Here is a 22,477-nt window from a genome sequence, read left to right as displayed (position 1 = left end):
TACAATTCGCTCCTCGACAGATCCCCTGCATCTTTCTTAAGCACATCCAAAATGCTGCTTCACGACTTTGTTGTAAACCTCCACATTTCATCTTAGTTGATCAAAAGAGTTTTATTTATCTATTTTCCCCCCACTGGCAGCCAGTCACAGCTTCAGTTCAATTCATTGTATTGTTCTTGACTTTGACATAGTGGAATTTTAAAATGTACTTTATATAAACAAGCTATATTAACTTAGGATTTATATGGTGTATGTTCATGACCATATATGTCAAGAATAGTTGCTGAGATGAGACGGGAGACGTAGGATGTAGTCTAGGGGAAACACTTCAAAATAAGACTCCCAGGAAACACGAGGGAGACAGACTGTGACATACCCCCCCTTTAAAGCGGTGACTCCTGGTGCCCCAAAGATGGCCAAGGAGGGCAGGAAGATACAGGTGAGGTAGGGGACCCAAAAGATGACCATATGGCAATCGAGGAGACGCCAGGGTAAGGATTGGGTCCAGAGGTCTGCAGGGCAGCCACAAGGCTGGGACTGAATCAGGAGGCCTGGGAGGCGGCCACAGGGCCGGGAACGGGTCAGAAGGCAGAGAGGTGAATCTCTGGAGGAGCGGGCTGAGCCATGGAGGACTCTGAGGGTGGAGCCAAGAGAGGCTCGACGAGAGCTGGCAGTGACTGGGGAATGTCCTCCGTGGTCAGGAGCGTTTGCAGTGATTTGGGTATGGCCTCCGTGGTCAGGAGCGCTGGCAGCGATTTGGGTATGGCCCCCGTGGTCGGGAGCGCTGGCAGCGACTGGGGAATGGCCTCCATGGTCAGGAGTGCTGGCAGCGACTGATCTGCCTCAGCAGTATCTATAAAATAATTTTTTAAATCCTCATCCAGTAATAATTAATGGCTGAGAGTGGCCCATCCTGACCATGATCCAGAGAAAAGTAACAGGTACCGTGTGACAGTGTATATGATTTAATGTGACCATAATCTGGGCAATGGTTCTAATAGACCAGCTTCTTGTAATAACAGTGCATAAAACATGCATCCAATAACAAATCCATTTACATCATGTGTGATTTTGGCAAACAAAATTTTCCCTTAATGATTAGGGTTGGACGATATGGCCCAGCAGTATCGCCACTCCCTATACGCATATTACGCTGCCTGGATGGGGCACCAACTCCCTAGGGGGGCACCATTTTACCCTAGGGGTTCACCAGAAACTCCACCGGATGCCCTTACTCGCACATTATACGTTATACGTAAGGACCCGGTAGCAGTTGCGGAACACAGGGGGGAGTGGGAGGGGCTCTAGTGGATATAGGTGGCACTTCAGCACAGCGACATGATATACATAACAGATTACAGTTTAAATCGTCTTGCATTATCTTGCTGGAGAGCGAAAGACGCAATTAATAGGTCCTGATTTCAATCTCTCTGAATTCCATTATATTAGCTTTGCTTAGTTAGGAAATGTTTTCAATTGCTACAGTTCACTTTGCTTGCTCTGTAATATTATGTTGCTATAGTTACAAACAGCACACTAACATAGAACATAATTAAAACTGACCGGGACTACATGTGCATTCAGCGGTTTGAACGGCACGCATTCCAGCCAATCAGAATCAAGTATTAGAACAGACCATGTTATAATATAAAATAATACTGACTTATCATTATTATTTTGAGAATTAGATAAAGTAATATACAATATATGTAGTCCTTTTTGATTCACCTTCATCTGGAGCTTTTTGAATTTTTACACTGAATGTGCAGTGTGCACTTGACAGTTTACAATGTTCCACACCTGGTGAAACGCTCATCTCCTGCTTTTTAGTTTTACTGTGCCACATTTTTAGATTGGTATATTCACTTTTTACAGTTACTAATGTTAGGAAGTGTGTGAATGCTTGAACCTGCTGTACTTTGATTTCACAATGCACGTAAACTGCTCTGACAGCACTCAAAGAACACATTGAAGTGCCTATTTACACACTAAATACTATATTGAGCAGCTTCATATGACTCATTCAAATACATAGTCTACTTGTTCTGTACATACTAAAGCCATATGACAAATTGAAATGCAAGCACAGACAGAATATAACAATAAAGCCAAGTCTTACAATATGATGATCTTAATTTCTTTTAATTTGAAAAGCTATCAATTAATATTACATTTAGTACAATTTATTTATTGGCTCCTTTTATTTAAAATTGTTTAATATTGATTTAAATATGAACAAATTAAATTAAAACAATGTTGCCTTCAAGTGTTTCTTCTAACTCCCCTTCTAAATGTAACACATTTTTCAAGAGCCAGAAATAAACCAGAGTGATAAAATAAAGAACAGTTAACAGTGCTTAAAGTTTTTCAGTAATAGTAGAAATTAAATATTTAAAAATTGATATAAAAAAACGTAAAAAAAATAGAACTACTTAAAATATTGACATAATCTTTACTGCATAATGATCAGATTTACATTAATACAGAACCAATGTATTTACAGTTTGACTGATTAGAAGACCTGTCAATGAAATTTGGTGGGCTTAATACAACTAAAGTTATCCGGCTGAGGACGGTAAGTGATTTTCTCTTTTTCATGTCAATTTTTTTGCTTGATTGATTTTAACAATAGGCTTAAAACCGCTGCAGCAGGTCTATTAGGCATAGATCGGATATTTTGAGATATAAGATTTTTGTCCCGTCTACATCACATAATACATTAACAGCTGCATTTACATTAATATCACGTCAAGACTTACAGAGCAGGTGCACTTATGCATTGATCTACTGATGTGCTCTTTATGAAACTTAATGGCCAAACAAAAACTGTATTAAAATCATTGTGATATTCACAATATTGCTTAATTTTATATAGTCAGGAAAATCATTGTGATTATACTGTGAATATTCAAAATATCGCCCAGCCCTTTTACATATGCTATTGTTCTGTGATTTTCTGGATAACCTGAGTTTAGGGAAGATCGGACCCCTTTGCATGAACTAAGGCCATAGTGATGTGGGAAAAAAATTATACAAGCTGGTTACAAGGAAGGAATAGGATCTGATTACTGAGCTTGTTGAATTATATCCTTGAATAACTTCTAACAACTTGTTGATAAATGACTGGAATACAGAAGGAGCATTAGTAAGGCCAATTATTCTTTATATCCCATGTTGGTTATGAAAGCTGATCAGATTGTCCATACAAATTAATGTAAATCAGGTGTGGGTGTATATATTATGACAACTACTCTGAAACTTTGGAACTGGTCACCCTTAGCGAAGAGGAAATTAAGCTGCATGTATAGCGTTTTCAGCCACAATTAGCAGGACAACAATCTTCTGGTCATGTCAATGTTTTTCAGTTGGACTCAAGTCTGGCCTTTGAATGGGCCATACTAACCTTTTTTTTCCCAAGCCTCCTTTTTATCATGTTTATATATTTTATATTGCTATTATTATTATTATTTTCCATTTGCCATAGGAGTTATGGGTGTTCTTGGGTCAATAGCAACTCTAAATGCTGATATCTCTTAAACAAGCTCACCTCAAACATTTCCCTCATTCCCAAATCACTTCCCTCGAAACTACCATTAACAACAAGCATTCTGGTTCCTCTTGCTGGAGAGCAATCCAAGGGCATGATGGTGCCACCAATACACTTGAAGTTAGGGAACTACTGAATATAACTGATATTTTTTAATTGGACAATATACAAGGTTCAGTGAAAAAAATACACATGAAATAATGGACATCTAAGAAAAAACAGGAATAGTATAAATTATGACTATGTTCACATAGCAGCAGAATATGTTTTTCAGTCTCAAAAATGGTTATGTTCAAACAGATGGGTTATTGATGAGACTGGCAATAGCATTCTATAACCGAACTGAGATACTTACATTTTCAGGACTCACAATTGCATTTTCTGCAAATCATGCTGTGTGAATGGAATTGTAATGGAAAGCTACTTATCAGTCACATCATATAATGTGAGAGCCATGCTGCACTTTACACGCATGTATCTCAAATCACTCCTTTCCTCTTTCTATTCTGTTTCTGCTGCCAAGGTAACCGATTACTAGAATAAGATCAGTAACACTGCAAATTCCCAGCAATTATTTTCCATTTGGCCTCGGCATGGATGAAGGGACACCACCTTCAGCTCAACCTTGCCAAGACAGAACTAATCCAACCCAGCTGTTGACCAGAACCTCACAAAACATCTTGGTTCAACAATATTAACACCAAACAGGACAGCCAGGAACCCGGGAATGATGTTGGATTACCAGCTAAACTCCGCTGTCCACATCTCTTCAACCACCCGGTCTTACAGGTATGAGCTTTGCAACATCTGGAAAATCACACCTGTCCAAGCTCTTGACATATCAAGACTTAACTACTGCAATGCTCTCTTGGCCGGCCTCCCAACTAGCATAAATAAGCCTTTACAGATGGTCCAGAACCCAGCAGCACGTCTGATCTTTAACCAACCAGGACTCACGTCACCCCCCTCTTGATCTCACTCCAGTACCTGTAGTTGCCCGCATCAAATTCAAGGCTTTGAATTTGGCCTTCAAGACAGCCGATGGAACACCACCCTCTTTCTTCAACTCACTCATACAGGTCTATGTCCCCTCTTGCTTCTTGTGATCAAAGAATAAGCAATGGCTGGCGTTCCATTGCAACAAGGCACAAAGTTGCTCTCCAAATCATTCACATTCTTTGTTCCTCAGTGGTGGAATGTGCCCCCAACCCCTATCCAATCTGTTGAGACCATCTCAACATTCAAAAAACAACTGAAGACACATCTCTTCCATAAGCACTTAATCAGTGCACAAATATAAGGCACTTGTGTTTTATATATTATATATATATGTGTATATATACATATATACATGTATGTATGTATGTATGTATGTATGTATGTATGTATGTATGTATGTATGTATGTATGTATGTATGTATGTATGTATGAATAATATTTATACAAATAAATTCAAGGGCCTGGGTAGCTCAGAAAGTATTGACCCTGACGCTCACCACTGGAGTCCTAAGTTCAAATCCAGGGTGTGCTGAGTGACTCCAGCCAGGTCTCCTAAGCATCCAAATTGGCCCGGTTGCTAGGGAGGGTAGAGTCACATGGGATAACCTCCTTGTGGCCGTGATTATTGGTTCTTGCTCTCAATGATCTCAGTGATTTGGGCTGTGGCATGATTGTTGGTGCCAGATGGGCTGGTTTGTGTATTTCTGTAACTGCTGATCTCCTGGGATTTTCACACACAACAATTTCCAGAATTTACTCCGAATGGTGGCAAAAACAAAAAACATCCAGTGAGCGGCAGTTCTGTGGATGGAAATGCCTTGTTGATGAGTGAGGTCAATGGAGAATGGACAGACTGGTTCAAACTGACAAAGTCTACAGTAAATCAGATAACCACTCTGTACAATTGTGGTGAGAAGAATAGCATCTCAGAATGCTATCCTGAGATGCGGGTTGGTGCTGTTATGGTGGCACAAGGGGGATCTACACAATATTAGGCAGGTGGTTTTAATGTTGTGGCTAATCAGTGTATAAATATATATATATATATATCAAGATCTGGTGGAAGAACTCTCACCTCCACTGGACTTATTTATTTAATCAGCCTTCATATGGAGTTGGAAATATCATAAGGTTTAGTTTTGAGCACATCAATTGAAGTCATATTTGCCAGAGGGAAACTCTGAATTCTACATGAGATCCGACTTGCAGTGTTGGAAGGGGGATGATAACATGAAAGAAGATGGAAAACGTCTTATTTACTCTGTAACCTTGGTTCTCTGAAAGGAGGGAGTGAGATGCTGTTCAGAATGTGACGCTGTAGGAGCTCCTTCCAGGGGCGGAATCCTTGAAACCCTATAAATCAGTGCAATTTTATTGGCTAGTGAAGCATGACACTCTGCCTGTGTTGACATGATAGTGAGCATATAAGCCGGAGTAAGTGTCATACCATCAGTATTATCCACCTGAAGTAAGAAGGCCTCTCTCAGTCCCTTAACAGCGAAATCTCTAATGCTGCAACAAAACTTCGCAGAATCTCGCTCCCTTTCAGGAAAGCAAGGTTACAGAGTAACCGAGACGTTGCCTTTCAAGATGGTAACTTTGAAGTAGCATCTGAAACAGATGCTGTGGAGCCGTATATAGTCACACCGTAGCGCTGATGTGCAGTGCCTACTAGTAATTTGTAAGGCAGTCAAATTCTAGAGTCAATTCTTCATATTGAAAAATATGAAGGGAGGTGGGAACAATAAACCATTAGCTTGATGTCAAGACAGAGACACTATCCATGCTGAATAGTGGTGCAATGTCTCAACACCTATTCCTGCTCAGTGGTAATGAGGGGAGCAGAGAAATCATCTGGCCATGAGCTTTGGCACAATGGCACTAGCTGACAGGGTAGTGAAACATTGGCACAAATGCTCTCATTCACACCACCAATTTCTACCTCCTGTACTAAGCAATTGTTCAGTGATCAACCTTCTTCCTCTGTAAAGAAGGAGAGGGAAGATACAAGCAGGTAATAGAACCTGGTAAAGGTGTAAGGGGAAGCACAACCAGCAGCCATAAATGTGTCTTCTTGAGACAAGCCCTTAGCCCATGACCAGGAAGAGATCATGGTCATGGTCGAATGCGCTAATAGCATCAAAGACCCAGTAGGACATTCTTTGCTTGGAGATGGCCAAACCCTTTGTGCAGCCTCCAAAGCAAACAAACAGTTGTTCTTACACCCTGAACTGACTTTTAACGTCAATGTACATGCGTGATGCCTTCTTGGGCTGAGCATGAGTAGTCACTTAGCCTCGGCCGACTCAAAGGGAGGAGGGGAGAATGTTTATAGGGTAACAACATGACCCCTAACGGGGGTTGCCAAAACTTTTGCCGCATAATAGAATGGCTTACAACAAGCTTGGACACAGTGGGATGTCCGGACTTTTTGGAATTTGGGTGGCCCATGTGAGGCACAGACTCATTAAAGGGTGGCATGAAGCGTAACTAAACATCCCTGATGATAGTAGTAGTAGTAATAATAATAATAATAATAAGGAGAAGATATACATATAAAAGAATTTCAATAGTCAGATGTTATTTAGTTAAATAATTAATTGTTATTAAATGTTAATACGGCAAAACACAGAAGACTCCAATGAGTATGTATTTTTTAGTATATGATTTTATTTATGCAGTGTCTCTTAAAACTGCATAAATGTTATGGACACTGCTAATATACATACTGTCTATTTAAGAACAGCGCATTGCATTACATTTAACACAAGGAAGTTCTGTGCAGTTTTGGAGAGATGAAGCTTCCGTGGTGTGACGTGATACTATGAAGTAGGCAAGTGTTTTATTTTGAGACAAATAAAAAGATATATCTTAATCTTATCATAGGCCTGCCTCCGACTTGGGAAATGACCAATCATAGTTTAGAATTTGGGATGCTCATCAAATTGTAGGGGTAGCCTGGATGGTAGCGGGGCAAAACAAGGCTCATAGCCATCTCATACCACTCAGATTTCTGCTGACCAGTGGGTGTTGTTTATAGACAAGCCCTCAGAAGTCATGAGTGGTAGCGATGGCATTGACGTACAGTATACTTTGAGCGTGGATGGAGAGAGTCCTTCATCTAACTGCTCTTGTATAAAAGATAATATCGTCTGCATCCACAGCTCTACCACACTGGGAACCAATGGCTGTAAGTCCATTTTGCACAACTAGTCTCCCTGTTTTCTTGTCTTCCCATATCTTGGACAATATTTGATGTAGCAAGCTGACGGGGAAACACATATTCGTGTTTCACTGGCCATCGGCGAGCTAGGCGTCCAAGCCTGTTGGACAGTACTGTCAACCAGCTGATTGAGGGTTGAGTCTCCGTTCCCCCTTCCTATTGCAACCTCATGCTAGAGTAAACCTGCTCTGCTCTTCTGGTGGTTGGGGATGTATGTCGCATGTAGGAGACATGACTCGCTCCAGAGGAGAATTTGACTCGCCAGGTTCAATATTGGTCACTTTGACCATACTCCTCTTTGGTGATTTATGTGCTACCCAGTTTGTGGAAGTCCTTCGCACAAAGCTCCCCAGCCTGCATTGGCCATGTCCATAGTGACAACTATGTATCTGGTTGTTTGGCTTCAGCGGAGTGAGCGCTGCATGCACACATTTCGTTTATACATTTTTGGTGAGGGGGTATTGTACCTCTGAGTGTAAATCAGTGAGTCCTGCAACATACGGTGAAGGACAGAATGCCATTGAGGTGTGCTCGCAAAGTCCATGAGACCATAGGGTGTCCCATTTGACATTTTAGTGCTCAGAAGCATGCTTACAAGCACCTTCTTTGTGCCCTCAATATGCTCTTTAGCTGAGCCTGCATTAGTGTGATCTCAACATCGGTCTACTACCCAACAGCTTAAGTTGCTTATCCTCTTGACCAATTACAGCAGACTGGAGTTTCATGCTGGAGAAAAAAATTTGGCTTGCCATTTTAATAATCTTTTGCTTTCTTATATATATAGTGTATATAGTGTCACTTTTTAATGTGATTGGTTTAAAAAACATTGTTTTATTAAATTTACTAGAGATGGAATCACTCAAATTCAGTTTCTATCAAATAGCTTTTTTAGGATGGGTGGGGGGTGCTTTTATAAAAGGAAGCAATTTAAAACTTAACATGTTCTATTGTTGTTTTAAAGAAGATTTAAGTATTATTATGAGTTTCTAAAATATTAAGACATGAGAGAGTAAGTTTCTGCATATGGCTGTATGTGCAAGATTCCTTATATTTATTTAAATAGCCAAGTTCGGTCTACCTGTGAAATACAGTATTTACATGATGAAGTGTGGCTGTATATAAAAACATAATGATATTTCCAACATGTTGCTGAATAAGGTTGTTTTTGTCAACATTAGTCAATGCAAGAGTTAGCTCTTATGTTGTTCCAACATGTAAGCCCAATCCCACCATCCTATTGACTAGGTGGCATTTCATTTCAGAGCCAAATCTGATTTGGTAAAACTTATATTTTTTAAGCTGTAAAGATATTGCTTTTAACTCGGCAATGTTAAGATGCTGTTAGAGCAGCCATTGCCAATTCAACAGCTTTATTGTGATTTTAGAATGCAGTTCAGGGAACAGAAAATAAAACTAACACAGCTTTGGCCTTGCCCCAAATAGCACACTTGTGTACTTGTGGTCTTGTGTCTTTGAAGTCCAGTTGCTGAAGGGTGCTCATGAGCATTATGTACCCTCAATGTGCCCTTTTGGCAAGCCCACACCGATGCAGGCTCCTAAATGGACTACTGCCTGACATTCAACAGCATTACGTCAACAAAGCATGCACATAGAAGAAGACAGCAAGGACTTAGAGTAACAAATGGGACAGGGCCTATTTGACTTTCGCCACAAACTCATGCATGATATCACAAATTTTGGGTAGATCCCATTGTCATTCGGCTCTGCTCTCGTTCAATCTCCAGTTTCACAGATTGCTCCCTTTGTGCAGCCCATTACATTGTAATATCTTCCAGACTGAGAATTTATATTCTAATCATTAGTGACCCTTGCCCTCACACCTGTGATGAAGAACAATAGAAATCTGGGCTGGATACTACCATGACCCTCTTTTACATTGAGTCAGTCATAGTTGTATAGTATGAAGTGTTCATCATTTCTGGATCACTTTAGTGATGAATTTAAATTTCTAATGCCTTGTTAATTGTTATGCACTGCAACTGTAGTGTTACAAGACGATTCAGCTACTTGATCAAACTTAATGCCGAGCTGTAGTTACTGGTTTCATCTTATGTTTTATAGCAAACTAGTTATCACTTCGTTCTCAGAAGTTGTATATTACCCGCTATTCTCTCTGTGAATAGCTGAAGAAAAAGTCAAGAAATTGAGCCACTTCAGCCAAAGACATCTGTACAAGCCTTATCGAGATGTCAGTTTTACGACTGCTCTAGCGATTTTTCATATTTTTACTTTAATATAAATCTGAAATGTAAATACTTCATATTAAGACTACATAGAAATCTTCCTACTAAAACCTGAGTTTGCAAAAATCTGACAGCAAAAAAGGAACAATTTAGTAATTTTGTAAAACTACTATTGTTCATTGTTTGTTCATGTTCGTTCATATTGCATTACCTAATGTTAACATATACAGTATATGTAGAAAGTAACTGTGACAGGGCGGAGAGTGGGGCTGGGTTGTGATGCTGCACACCAGGCCCCTAATAAGGCTAATCAAGCCTCAGAGAGGGATAAAGGCCGACTGGAAGCTGTAGTGTGTGTGTGAGAGAGAGAGAGAGAGCGAGAGAGAGAGAGAATTACGGGCAGCTGCCCTGTATGTGTTTGTGTATTTTTATTTAATTAAATATTATTTATATCGTCAAGCCAGTTCTCACCTCCTCCTTTCCATTAACCCTATTACACTGGTGCTGAAATCCGGGAAGGAGGAGGGATGCGCTGTAGTGGAGTTCTCCCTGCTACCATCCACCCCAAAGGAGCAGCCGTGGCCATCCGCCTGATGCCAGGGCCCGGAGGACTGCCTCCGATCCACCCAGGGAGGCACGGCTGTAATCCGCTAGAGGGTGGCCGAGGATCAAGCTATGGCATATCAGAGAACCGACGGGTAAGTGTTTGTTTTCTTCTCTCTCTCTCTCTCCTCTCTCTCTCCCTCTGCTGCTACAGGTTGGCCTTTCCCTCTCTTTTAAATTTTACTTTGGTTTTTAGGGGGTACTGCTCTGTTACAGGGAGTACCCCCTGTGTTTTTAATTATTGTTGTTTCCCTCCTCCTGTCCCCTCCGAGATTCAGGAAGGTGGGGTTGACCTGCCGGCAGATTGGTCGGATGGCATGCCCCCCCCCACCCAGGGAAAAGGGAGGGCGGTGTACATCACACCAGGGGCTACCCGGCATGAGAGAACGAGGGAGGAATGTGACAGGGCGGAGGGCAGGGCCGGGTCGTGATGCCGCACACCTGGCTCCTAATCAGGCTAATCAAGCCTCGGAGAGGGATAAAGGCAGACTGGAAGCTGCAGTGCGAGAGAGAGAATTACGGGCAGCTACCCGGTATGTGTTTGTGTTTGTGTTTGTGTCTTTTATTTAATTACATTTTATTTATATCGTCAAGCAATAATCTTGCCTCCTCCTTTCCATTGTACCCTTTACAGTAACATTAACCAAGATTAATAAATGCTGTACAATGATTGGATTTTGAATAACTCATTACAAGTTCATGTTAACTCTTGCGTTGACTAATGTTGACAAAAACAACCTTATTCTAAAATGTAACCATTACGATGAATGCCTGGAGCAATATTACCTCTATATATTTTTGTTTTATAAGAAGGTAAAATACCTGAAGCCAATGACAAAAATCAGTTAGAAATATGTCTGATAATCTGATAAAACAGCCATGATAAAGTGGCATTCTACATAAAAAAAAATAAACAATGTAATGTCAGTTCAATAACTAATGCACTAACCAAGAATTTTCAGCTTTTTATTTTTGGCATCTCTCTAGCAGTGCTGATCTCCATGGCAACCTGTATTCTACACATAACCTCCTCCAGGTAAGGTTGATTGTGAGTTTTGTTCACCTGAGCATCTAAACTGAATCTCAAGGGATTGTTTGAATGTTTTTTCAGATTGTTATGTGATATCGTGACCAATTTCTTTTCTTACAAGCATACTTCTCTGTTAGTAAGCACGAGCAGTGAGCTGATGGGAACTGCTAATTCAATTGACATCTGACTCATGTCACTTGAAATGATTAAAGTTGCAAGAACTTATGTTTGCTGAAACTGGAAATATTAAATATATTCCATATACAGGATATACTGTACAGTGGCTTGGCTCTGATATACAGTACAGAGCAAAAGTCTTAGGCACATAAGGTGTTTCACAATAGCATTTATCTTAAGATGGTTATTTTATCTTCAGCTTTAGTGTGTCAATAAGAAAATATATGTTAGACCTCCAAACATTATTTTTGCAAACAGAAAAGATTAGAATAGAAGAACAGGGAACCCTGCAACAGATGTCATGGCCTCCACAAAGCCCCCCCACTGAACATTGTGTCAGTCTAAGATTACATAAAGAGACAGAAGTAATTGATACAGCCTAAATAGACAGAAGAACTGTGGTGAATTCTCCAAGAAGCTTGGAACATCATATCTGCCAACAACCAAGAAAAACTGTGTCCAAGTGTATCTAGGAGAATTGGTGCTGTTTTAAAAGCAAAGGTGGTCACATCGAATATTGATTTAGCTTGTTTTATGTTTACTGGACTTTGTATGACATTAATTGATAAATGAAAACTATTTATGTCATTCTTTTTTGAAGACATCCTCACTACGCAACATTTTTCACAAGTGCCTAAACTTTTGCACAGTACATTCAATTTTAAAATTACATCACCAGCTAAGTTTTTCTAATATAATAATGTTGTCAGTGAGTAGCTAAAGCTTTCAGATCCATAAACATAAAAACCAAAAAATATGTAGTCCTTTGTGTCATGTTCCTATAACCTATTTCTACATTAACTGCTCAGTGAACCCCCTCCTTCTCAACACACACATGCATACATAACATAACATGTTGTACAACTACAGTATATGGGAATACATATATGGCTGTAGATGTTATAATTCTGCTCTTTCGTCATGCAATTGTCTACTTTAGCTTAGCCTACTTTAAAAGAATATCCCAAATTTGAAAAGTCACCATAGGAAAGAAAAATCACACATGAGATCTCTTTAATATCTGAATTGTTTCTCCAAGACAGCAATGATTAAATAAAGAATAAAACCGTTTTTTCAACTCGATTTGTTTTGGAAGAGATCGTCAATGTCTCAAACACTGTTAACATTTGCGATCATCCCAAATTTTGCTATCAAAATTTAGAGATCTCAATATAAACTCAAACATTTCTCACAAAATTCTTTCATGACCAAATTATCTGAGCTATGCCATCCACATGAACTTTATAGTTCTGTCCTCTTATTTGTGTCTATTTTTGTCTTCTGCTGATTTATTAGATAAATATTTGACACAAAGCTGATAATTTAATAAAACATAACTAAGAAGCCAATTAACTCTCCTGAGCTTTGAGGAACAACCTCTAACATGTTCCCGTTGCACTCAATGTAGTTGGTTTATACTGTTTCACTCTGGCTACTCTCCCACCATTTCATAACAGACATTTTTCTGTCTGCCTTCACAATATCACTAAAATCTATAAAGCTTTGTAAATGTTATAAAATATGTTGTTGCGACAGGTCAATTTGCAATTTCTTGTCCCAAACATAAACTAATCTAAAAGGCTTGTTTTAAAATAGGGCTGGGTTTAGTAATGTAGCAACTTAAGCTTTTACGATCATCTTAACTAACATAACTCATTATTTTACGATGGAGTAACGCCTGTTCCCCTTCTGTCGCTCTCTCCACGTTGTGTCAGAGAAGCGACACTAGGGGTCTCTCTTGAGCGCCGATATTCACCTCTGAACTATGAAAAAAGGCCAATGAGAGTTGGCAACCAGTATTTGCATGTCCCGCCCCGGACATACGGGTATTTAAGCGGCGCAAATACGGGAGTTCATTCAGAAAATTTCTTCGAGCCGATGGTCGGTGTCTGCAACTGCTGCATACTACACACCGAGTTCCTGTCATCCCTCTGCTGCATAACTGTTGGATTCCACGGCGCACAACAGCGGCTTTCTCCTGTTTGCACGGCTGTGCATTCCTGCCCCTAGGCGCATCGACAGTGCAGAATTAAAAAGCTCTCACGAGTTTTTTCACAAAAGAGTGACTTTTATTAAAAGAGTAAATTTCACTAAAAGAGCAAAACACAGCGGCGTTGAACGTCCTTTTAAGGACGCGTCTTTATAAAGATGCCCTTCCGCCCCTGTGTTGTTCCTGGATGCGGTAGAGTGCTCTCCGCTTCAGACGGCCACAGGCGTTGTCTCGTGTGTCTGGGTAGTGATCACACCGAGGCTGCGTTTGTGGATGGTTCATGTTCTCACTGTGAGAACATGACCATGGCAACGTTGGGGTTGCGGCTTGCTTACAACCGTGAGCAAGCCACTCCAGCCGCCCCCCGTGTTGCTCCTTCTTCCCACGGGATCGAGGACGATGCGGCTGGCGATGGAGGCGATTTGGGGATGGCAGCGGGTGCAGCTCCGCCGGGTACGCCCCCTCGGACCACCCACACCCCAGCACTTTCGTTTATTCCCGTCCGTGCTCGAGGTGCCGGCGACTCGCCTCACAGCCAGTCAGCCGACCCTCTTGCGATGGAAGCCGATGAGCTCGCCGCGGCATTGGAGGGCGCTGCATCTGATGCAGAGGACTCCCCTGGGCTGCCGCATTCGGGCTTGCACGCCCAGGCTGAGGCTGATGCACAGATGTCCGACATGCTTTCCCGGGCAGCCAACAGCGTGGGCTTGGATTGGAACCCTCCATCCTCCCCACAGCCATCACAGCTGGATGACTGGATCCTGGGGTCTGCGCGCCGCTCACAGCCTAGCCCCCCCGGTTCCGTTTTTCCCGGAAGTGCATGACGAGCTGACGTCTTTGTGGAGAGCACCCCTCTCCACTCGTCACACCGGCCACAGGGCCATAGGGCGGTTGCGATCCATCTATGCCCAGGTACCCCTACCACCTGGCGAGGTCACCCCGTACTCCCTTCCCGGACCTGTAGAGCAACCTCCTCGCTGACAGCGAAGGCCTACAGCGCCACCGGATGCGCCGCTTCCGCCCTGCATGCCATGGCTCTCCTGCAGGTCCACCAAGCCAAGGCACTTCGCAACATGCACGGGGATGGCCCTGATCCCGACACGCTGCAGGAACTGCGCTCAGCGACCGACCTCGCCCTGAGAGCGACGAAGGTCACAGCGCAAGGGCTCGGGCCGTCGATGGCCACGCTAGTGGTCCAGGAACGTCAACTGTGGCTGAACATGGTCGAGATGCGTGAAGCCGACAAGACTTGCTTCCTCAACGCCCCTGTCTCCCAGTTCGGCCTCTCCGGCGACACCGTCGAGGACTTTGCCCATCAGTTCTCCACGGTAAAGAAGCAGACGGAGGCCATCTCTCACATCATGCCTCGCCGTAAGCCTGCCGCCACGGCCCATGCCCCATCTGCTCACCGAGGGCGTCCTCCCGCGGCCAGAAGGCAAGCTCCTGCTCCGCCTCAACCCGGGCCCAGCTCTCAGCCCCAGCGTCGAGCAAACCGCGGGAAGCGCACGCCCCCTGTCTCACGGACCCCCTCGAGGACCCGGAAGGCTCCCAGGCGCTCCTGAGACAACGCACCCAGAGTCCAAGAAGTTAGCTCCGGAGGTGGTAAGACCGCTCCGTCCCCCGGTGGCGGAGCGGCAAATGAAATTGTTTTTTCATTTGCCGCACCCCTTAACGGGGGCTGCGGTACCCAAATTCTCAATAAAAGATCTATTTCCTTTGTCTCTGGGGCATATGGCCCGCAAATGCCATTCTCACGGCACTCTGCTTTCAGGCCCCAACAGTCCCGGCTCCATGGACGCGGTGTCCCTGCCTTCAGCCCCACGACTGTTCCCCGGCCGGCCGGTTCAGACGAGTCCAGAGGACGCCAGCATCAGACCTCCTCCTCAGTCACGAACCCGCCCCCTGCTGGGTGCGTGGAGCAAGGTAAGTGCTTTGAGTTTATTCTCAGCACCAGAGCCTCGGGACGCCACGTTGCCTCCCGACGCCACGTTACCTTTTCCACACCGCTGTGAAGCCCCGCCGGGTACGTCCAAAAAACCCGTCCCTTTGGTGCCCCTAGCACGGAGTTTAGAGGCATGGCTTTCACTGCCCAACCCGTCATGCTGGCTGCACCGGACCATTCAACTCGGTTACGCAATTCAGTTTGCCAGGTCTCCGCCCCCCTTCGTGGGCGTACATTTTTCCGCAGTACACGGCCAACATGCCCATTCCCTGCGCGAAGAAATCGCCTCCCTTCTATTAAAGGACGCGATAGAGCCTGTCCCTCCAACCAAAACGAAGAAGGGTTTCTACAGCCCTTACTTTGTTGTACCCAAGAAAGGCGGCGGCTTACGACCGTTCTTGGACCTGCGAGTTTTCAATCGGACCTTGTCCAAACTCCCGTTCAAAATGTTCACCCAGAAACAAATTCTATCTGGCGTCCGGCATCTAGATTGGTTCGCAGCGGTAGACCTGAAGGACGCGTACTTCCACGTCTCAATTTGCCCTCGACATCGACCCTTCCTACGGTTCGCGTTCGACGGCCAGGCGTATCAGTACAAAGTCCTCCCCTTCGACCTATCTCTGTCCCCTCACGTCTTCATGAAAGTCGCAGAGGCAGCTCTTGCCCCGCTCCGAGTAGCTGGCATACGCATACTCAATTACCTCGACGACTGGCTCATACTGGCTCACTCTCGAGAGTTACTATGCGCACACAGAGACCAGGTGCTCAGGCACCTCAGCCGTTTGGGGCTTCAGGTCAACTGGGAAAAGAGCAAGCTCTCCCCGGTCCAGAGCATCTCTTTTCTCGGTCTGGAGTTAGACTCAGTCTCAATGACAGCACGTCTCTCCAACGAGCGTGCTCAGTCAGTGCTGAAATGCCTCGCTTCCTTCAAGCCAGGTGCCGTGGTCCCGCTAAAACGTTTACAACAGCTCCTGGGGCATATGGCATCCTCCGCGCATGGAGACGAGCATGGCGCCGCGGCACGCACAACGTAAAAGTTACCTCTGCCTGCCACCAGACCTTCAAACCCTGGACAGACCTTTGCTTTATAAGGGCTGGAGTACCCTTGCAGCAGGTGTCCCGACACGTTCTGGTCACGTTCACGTCCCAAAAGTCACTCTTCGTCTGCTTTGGGGGACAGCAGAAAGGGAATGCTGTCTCCAAGCAGAGACTCGCCCACTGGGTTGTCGACGCCATTTCCCTGGCTTATCACACCCAGGCCGTGCCCCCCCCTTTGCGGGTCCGAGCCCACTCCACCAGGAGTTTTGCGTCCTCATGGGCACTGGCTAAGGGCACTGCCCTAGCAGACATTTGTAGAGCAGCGGGCTGGGCAACACCTAACACTTTCACGAGATTCTACAGTCTCCGAGTTGAGTCAGTATCGTCCCGTGTTCTCTCAGGTACCGAGCCCGTAGAACTCGGTGGCACGCCCACGATCTGACCAGGTGAATCGCTTGCATCTAGCGCCCTTCCCCCTAACCAGGGGAAACAGTGCGCCTTCATTCCCAGAAGATCTCAGGTTTGGGACACTGGTTGATTCCTCCCTAGCCCTCGTGGGTCACAGTTCAGCGGAGGAACTCGCCGACCCAAGCCACTGCGGGTACCGCAAGCTACCCTGCACTGGTATAGGTGCTCCACAGGTAAGGCCTCCTTCGGACTCCCCCTGTGTGTAACACCACGGTTCTGTCCCCTCTGGCAAGTGGACTCCCGTGCTTCCCTTAGGCAGCCACGGCTGCCTCGGTTGCCGTGCTGTATGTTCCCCCCTGTATAGGCTGGATCCACCACCGCACCGACTTTTCCACATAGGCCCTATGTCAGGCCTCTGATGGTTTTTGCCACTTAAACTTGCCTCCCCTCTCGGGTAGGTGTGGCCTCCGCAGGGCCTTCTCCGCCCTGAATAAGGGCTAAGACCCCCTTCCCTCAATGCGTGTAAGGGCCCCGGCCTAAGTTGCTCTATGCGAGAAACATAGAGAGAAAAGAAGCCCGGCCAGGCTTGGCCCGTTCCCAGGTTGGCGGCCAGCACCTTGTTCCCCCCTCCAGGGTAACGATAAGGAATCCTGATGGCTTAAATGGGGCACTGGGGAAGGGTATGTGCGGCCTGATACAGTTGGTCGCCCTGCATGTAAGAATACCTGCTCGCTCCTGTATCAGCAGTTCACGTACACGGCTCAGCGCGTGGCGCTTTTATAAGTGAACCCCTAGTGTCGCTTCTCTGACACAATGTGGAGAGAGCGACAGAAAGGGAACGTCTAGGTTATTTATGTAACCTCCGTTCCCCGATGGAGGGAACGAGACGTTGTGTCTCCCCTGCCACGTCGCTGAGCTGAGCCACTGTTGTGGCCGGACCATTTCCGGCTCCTTAGAAAAATCCTGAATGAACTCCCGTATTTGCGCCGCTTAAATACCCGTATGTCCGGGGGCGGGACATGCAAATACTGGTTGCCAACTCTCATTGGCCTTTTTTCATAGTTCAGAGGTGAATATCGCCGCTCAAGAGAGACCCCTAGTGTCGCTTATCTGACACAACGTCTCGTTCCCTCCATCGGGGAACGGAGGTTACATACGTAACCTAGACGTTTCCCAAACCAGCACGTATATTGCTCGTTATAAAGTAGAACTTAAGTGCTTCGTTACGGGAGCTGTCCGCTCCAAAAGTCTGATCACAAATATGTCCTTCAGAGCTTCAGATTTATTGATGCTCAATCATAGAGATGAATGAAAGTGACGCAATAAATGCATGTAAAGTGAATGTACGTGATGTGAGTCATAAGCAACTCTCAAGTGTTTTGTCTGGAAACTAAACAAATGCTCACAGAACAGGATTAAAATGATGGGCATCATCTACTCATTATAGACCCATCGAAATATTAATAGATCATCTGGTTAGAGTTCTGCCATTAAGCATCATGCAATTGGTTACTGCCTTATAAAAAAGACTATAGGTGAGCCAATTTGAGACATCCATTGGGACTATTGCCATTACAATTATGCTTATCAAAGAAGGATAATATAAGTTATTCTGTAAATTTAGACCTATCACGTCGCATGCGCAGACTGCGGAGTCTAACTATTGATTTCATGGTGATTTTTCAACACGTTTTTATCCTCTGAAATAGTTTACAATGGCTTTCCAATGATCAAAATATATTAATAGAATTTATTAAATGTCCCATTGTCTTTGATAAACTGTGAAAGAAGCCAGAAAGATATAAAAGATATTTAGTTGCACATAATAGACTTAAGAGTGGTTCAAAGCTTTCGTTAATTTACAAAAGTTTTTACTATCTACTTAGATAACAATGCTTTTGGGAAACGCGCCTTAGAGATTAAGTACTACTTAAGTGCTAGCAGCCTAGTTCAATTAGTATAATTACTTCATTCAGAAATCTAATGACCATTCAGAAACTTAATGATCTCACTGTAGCTCACACCATTGGCTAGACTGACCCTTAACTTTGAATTTTGCCAACATATGTTGGATTTTTAATGTTGATCACCTGCATGGGATGTTGGGGTTCAGAAGTCACAGACTTCTTTACAAGCTTAACCAGCAACATTTCGAAGGAAAATCAACTTCACTATAAATTCAACCAAACCAGGTTGAACTTCATTAGCTGCACTGTACATTTTTTTCCCGTAATTTTGACGGTAAAAACTAAAAAGGCTATAGTAAAAATGTAAATCAGTTAACGTGTAGTTATCTTTACAATAACTACTCGTTAACTGATTTTGCATGTTATTTTTATTATAAATATATTTAAAAAGACAATCCATGTAGTTTTATGGTAAAATTAATTTTATAGATGTAAAAAGTATGATTTTCCTGTATAATTAAAAGTTAAAATGTGTATTAAGTTTTATGCACTTTTTATAGTAAATTATTGTTAAAATTAAGGTAAACATCTTTTTATCAGTGTTCCCAGAATTCCCTGCGTGACCCTTTACATTTCATTATATTTTACATTTACATTTATGCATTTGGCAGACGCTTTTAGCCAAAGCGACTTACAGTGCACTTATTACAGGGACAATACCCCTGGAGCACCCTGGAGTTAAGTGCCTTGCTCAAGGACACAATGGTGGTGGCTGTGGGGATCAAACCAGTGACCTTCTGATTACCGGTTATGTGCTTTAGCCCACTACGCCGCCACTATTTATGGGAATAGTTATGTTACTTCTATAGTTATGTGTTCTGTGTTATATTTGATATAGTTTACTTAATTTTTATTGCATAATTTTAATCTCACATGTGTTACCCTGATGGTGTATAGTGTTTGTGTGAGTGACAACAGCACTGTCTCTACACGGTTTTTGGTCATTGTTCCTGAAAGTGCCACGATTAATGAACTTCATGTCATCATTTGCCCTTTTGTAATAAATAAGGTGATTAACAATACATTACAAAGTGAAAAGCAGATTTTTACAGTTTCAGAAGATTAATATATTAAGTTTTTCATTTAATAATATAAACGACTGTACTGCACTGTAAAATATACCATAAAAACTGAAAAATGTACAAGTTGTTCTATAAAATTGTTAATATTTATACTGTATTTTATTTACTGATTATTCTGGCAACCACAGCTCTCAGTTATTTCTTTTTTTCTTTCTTTTTGGTGAACAACCAGCAAATGAGACTAGCACCAAACCAAACATCCACCAAACAAGAGAAGCATGAAAATTCACATTGGTCTGAGCTGCTCTTTTTAAGAAGGGCAAGGTACAGTTTTAATGTTGTATCTCTATATTCATTAACTAGGACTCTCACAGACTATACAGTTCTTTGAAAAACTATGGCAATAACTATTACGCTGTTGAACAATTGTCTTGTATGAATTCTTGTAAACCTTACTGACTATCACCAATTAGTGCTGACTGACCTTCATCGGTGGATGAAAAAAAATCTGGCCTATAAAAAATAAACAATGAATGTGCATTTATATGTACCTTTGTAATGAATATTTGTGTTGAATTCCAACAGAAGAAGAAATATTGTTTTAACTTTTTCAGCTGTACTAATGTGCATCTGATGTGTCTGAAATTATTCAGTTAAAAAACTGACAACAATAGCACAGGCAACTCATAATCAAAAAGATCACAAGCATCAAACCATCTTAATAATTGCATATCATTCATCTAATTGCAAGCTTGTTAAAGGATATGGCCACTCTATGATCCTTTTTGCATATTTTCTTATGATGTTATTCTCAGCAAAGATAAAGAGAGACCTGTTGACGGTGAGACAGTTGTGTTTGGCTGGGATGGGATTGTACAGAGCCATGGTCCGAGCCCGTTTTATCTCCCCCGTGGACTCACTCTCTCCCTTAGCCTCAACGCTCACCTGCTTAGACATGTCTTCAGTTTGAGCCATGTCTCAAAAGGTGCAGGAAACAATCCCAGCTTTCAAATGAGAAGATCCCCGTTTTACTCCATTCTTCTAGGCAAAAATCGGAGAGAATGTTGCAAGCGGTTCTGCTCCAGTTCTGTTGTTGCCCTCATAAAAGAAAGTTTTTTTTGTAAAAAAAAAAAAAAAGAATAAAAAAAATGTAAAACTGAAGTTCTGTTTTTCGGTAGGTTGTATTGCTTTTTCAAAGCATTTTGTCCTTTTCTCAGATGTATTCTGTTGGTAAAGAAAAACTGTCATGTCTGTGCTTATGAAGATTATGAAATTCTCCTAAGATTTAAAACAATGACACTTTTAAATCCTTACCAAATCTTCTCAGGTTTTAAAATGTGAAATTCAGGAAATATCCAAACCATTTTTCTCAATGCCAGTCAAATGGTTGCTGTTCAAATTAACAGTGCAGTACAGTTTGTAATACCTGTTACACTGTTACTGTGATCTATAACTGAATGTGGTCCTTTAGCATTGCATATTGTATGTACATCATCTCTCGCACTTACCCGCCCCCATTTCTAAATCTCTCCTCTCTCTCTCTTGCTCTCTCTCTCTCTCTCTCTGCCCCAATGCTCCCCCTCCCACACACACACACACACACACTATGGGAAACGAGGACATAGGAAAATTGGTTACCATGGAAATGTTTCTTTTTACATTTTTTCATGTGAAAGACCTACGAGAGTGCCTTATCATTTAGTTTGTCAGATGATCAGATTTGTAGCACAGAGACTAAGTATCTATAGTCAATGAGTGCAAACCTCAACAATGAATTAAACCTCTGGCTCTTTCATTACAGTAATTCAAGGGAGGGATGTAGCTTTCACATTAATTTACTTTAAAGCACTGTGTGAAGCACTGTAACAAAAACTAAATGTGGATGACATACTGAATGGGTAAAAAGGGGTGGTATATGGTTGGGGTATGTACAGTTAAAGTGTCAATACACTTCTTTAGAGTTTGTTATGTTGGTTCGAAATAGCTTGCCAGCGCAAACTTTCATGAAAACTTCATACAGTTAAACACCTGTTAAGACTATAGAATACGTTTTCATGCTTAGTGGGCAACTATGCAGTAGTTCTGAGTAAGGAGTAGTTATATTATATTAACACAATTAACTAATAAGTAAGTAATAGCAAACTGATGACTGTTGTAGTTCATTCTTGGCTAACCAATAATAACAGAATTTTCTTTGAGAACTACCTCATTGAGAACTATAAACTATGACTAATTTAAAATAACTATTAACTCATTGCAACATTAACTAACATTAACTAATTATATTTTTATTGTCAAGATTAAAATGCTTCTCTGAAGATGCAAAT

At 42.6% G+C, this 22,477-nt stretch overlaps 1 protein-coding gene across 1 annotated transcript in view; it reads right to left on the bottom strand.

Annotated features, from left to right (window-relative positions):
* Positions 1 to 21,125, bottom strand: part of cacna1eb (calcium channel, voltage-dependent, R type, alpha 1E subunit b) — a 122,947-nt gene extending 101,822 nt beyond the window's left edge. Inside the window, 1 exon segment of the mRNA XM_052127881.1 lies at positions 20,917 to 21,125. Coding sequence (XP_051983841.1) covers positions 20,917 to 21,125 — 209 coding nt within the window.
* Between the last annotated feature and the right edge of the window lie 1,352 nt (positions 21,126 to 22,477).

Source organism: Xyrauchen texanus, chromosome 6, assembly GCF_025860055.1.
Source record: "Xyrauchen texanus isolate HMW12.3.18 chromosome 6, RBS_HiC_50CHRs, whole genome shotgun sequence".
NCBI lineage: Eukaryota > Metazoa > Chordata > Actinopteri > Cypriniformes > Catostomidae > Xyrauchen > Xyrauchen texanus.
The sequence above is the reverse complement of the archived record's forward strand: the minus strand, read 5'-3'. Positions and strand labels throughout refer to the sequence as shown.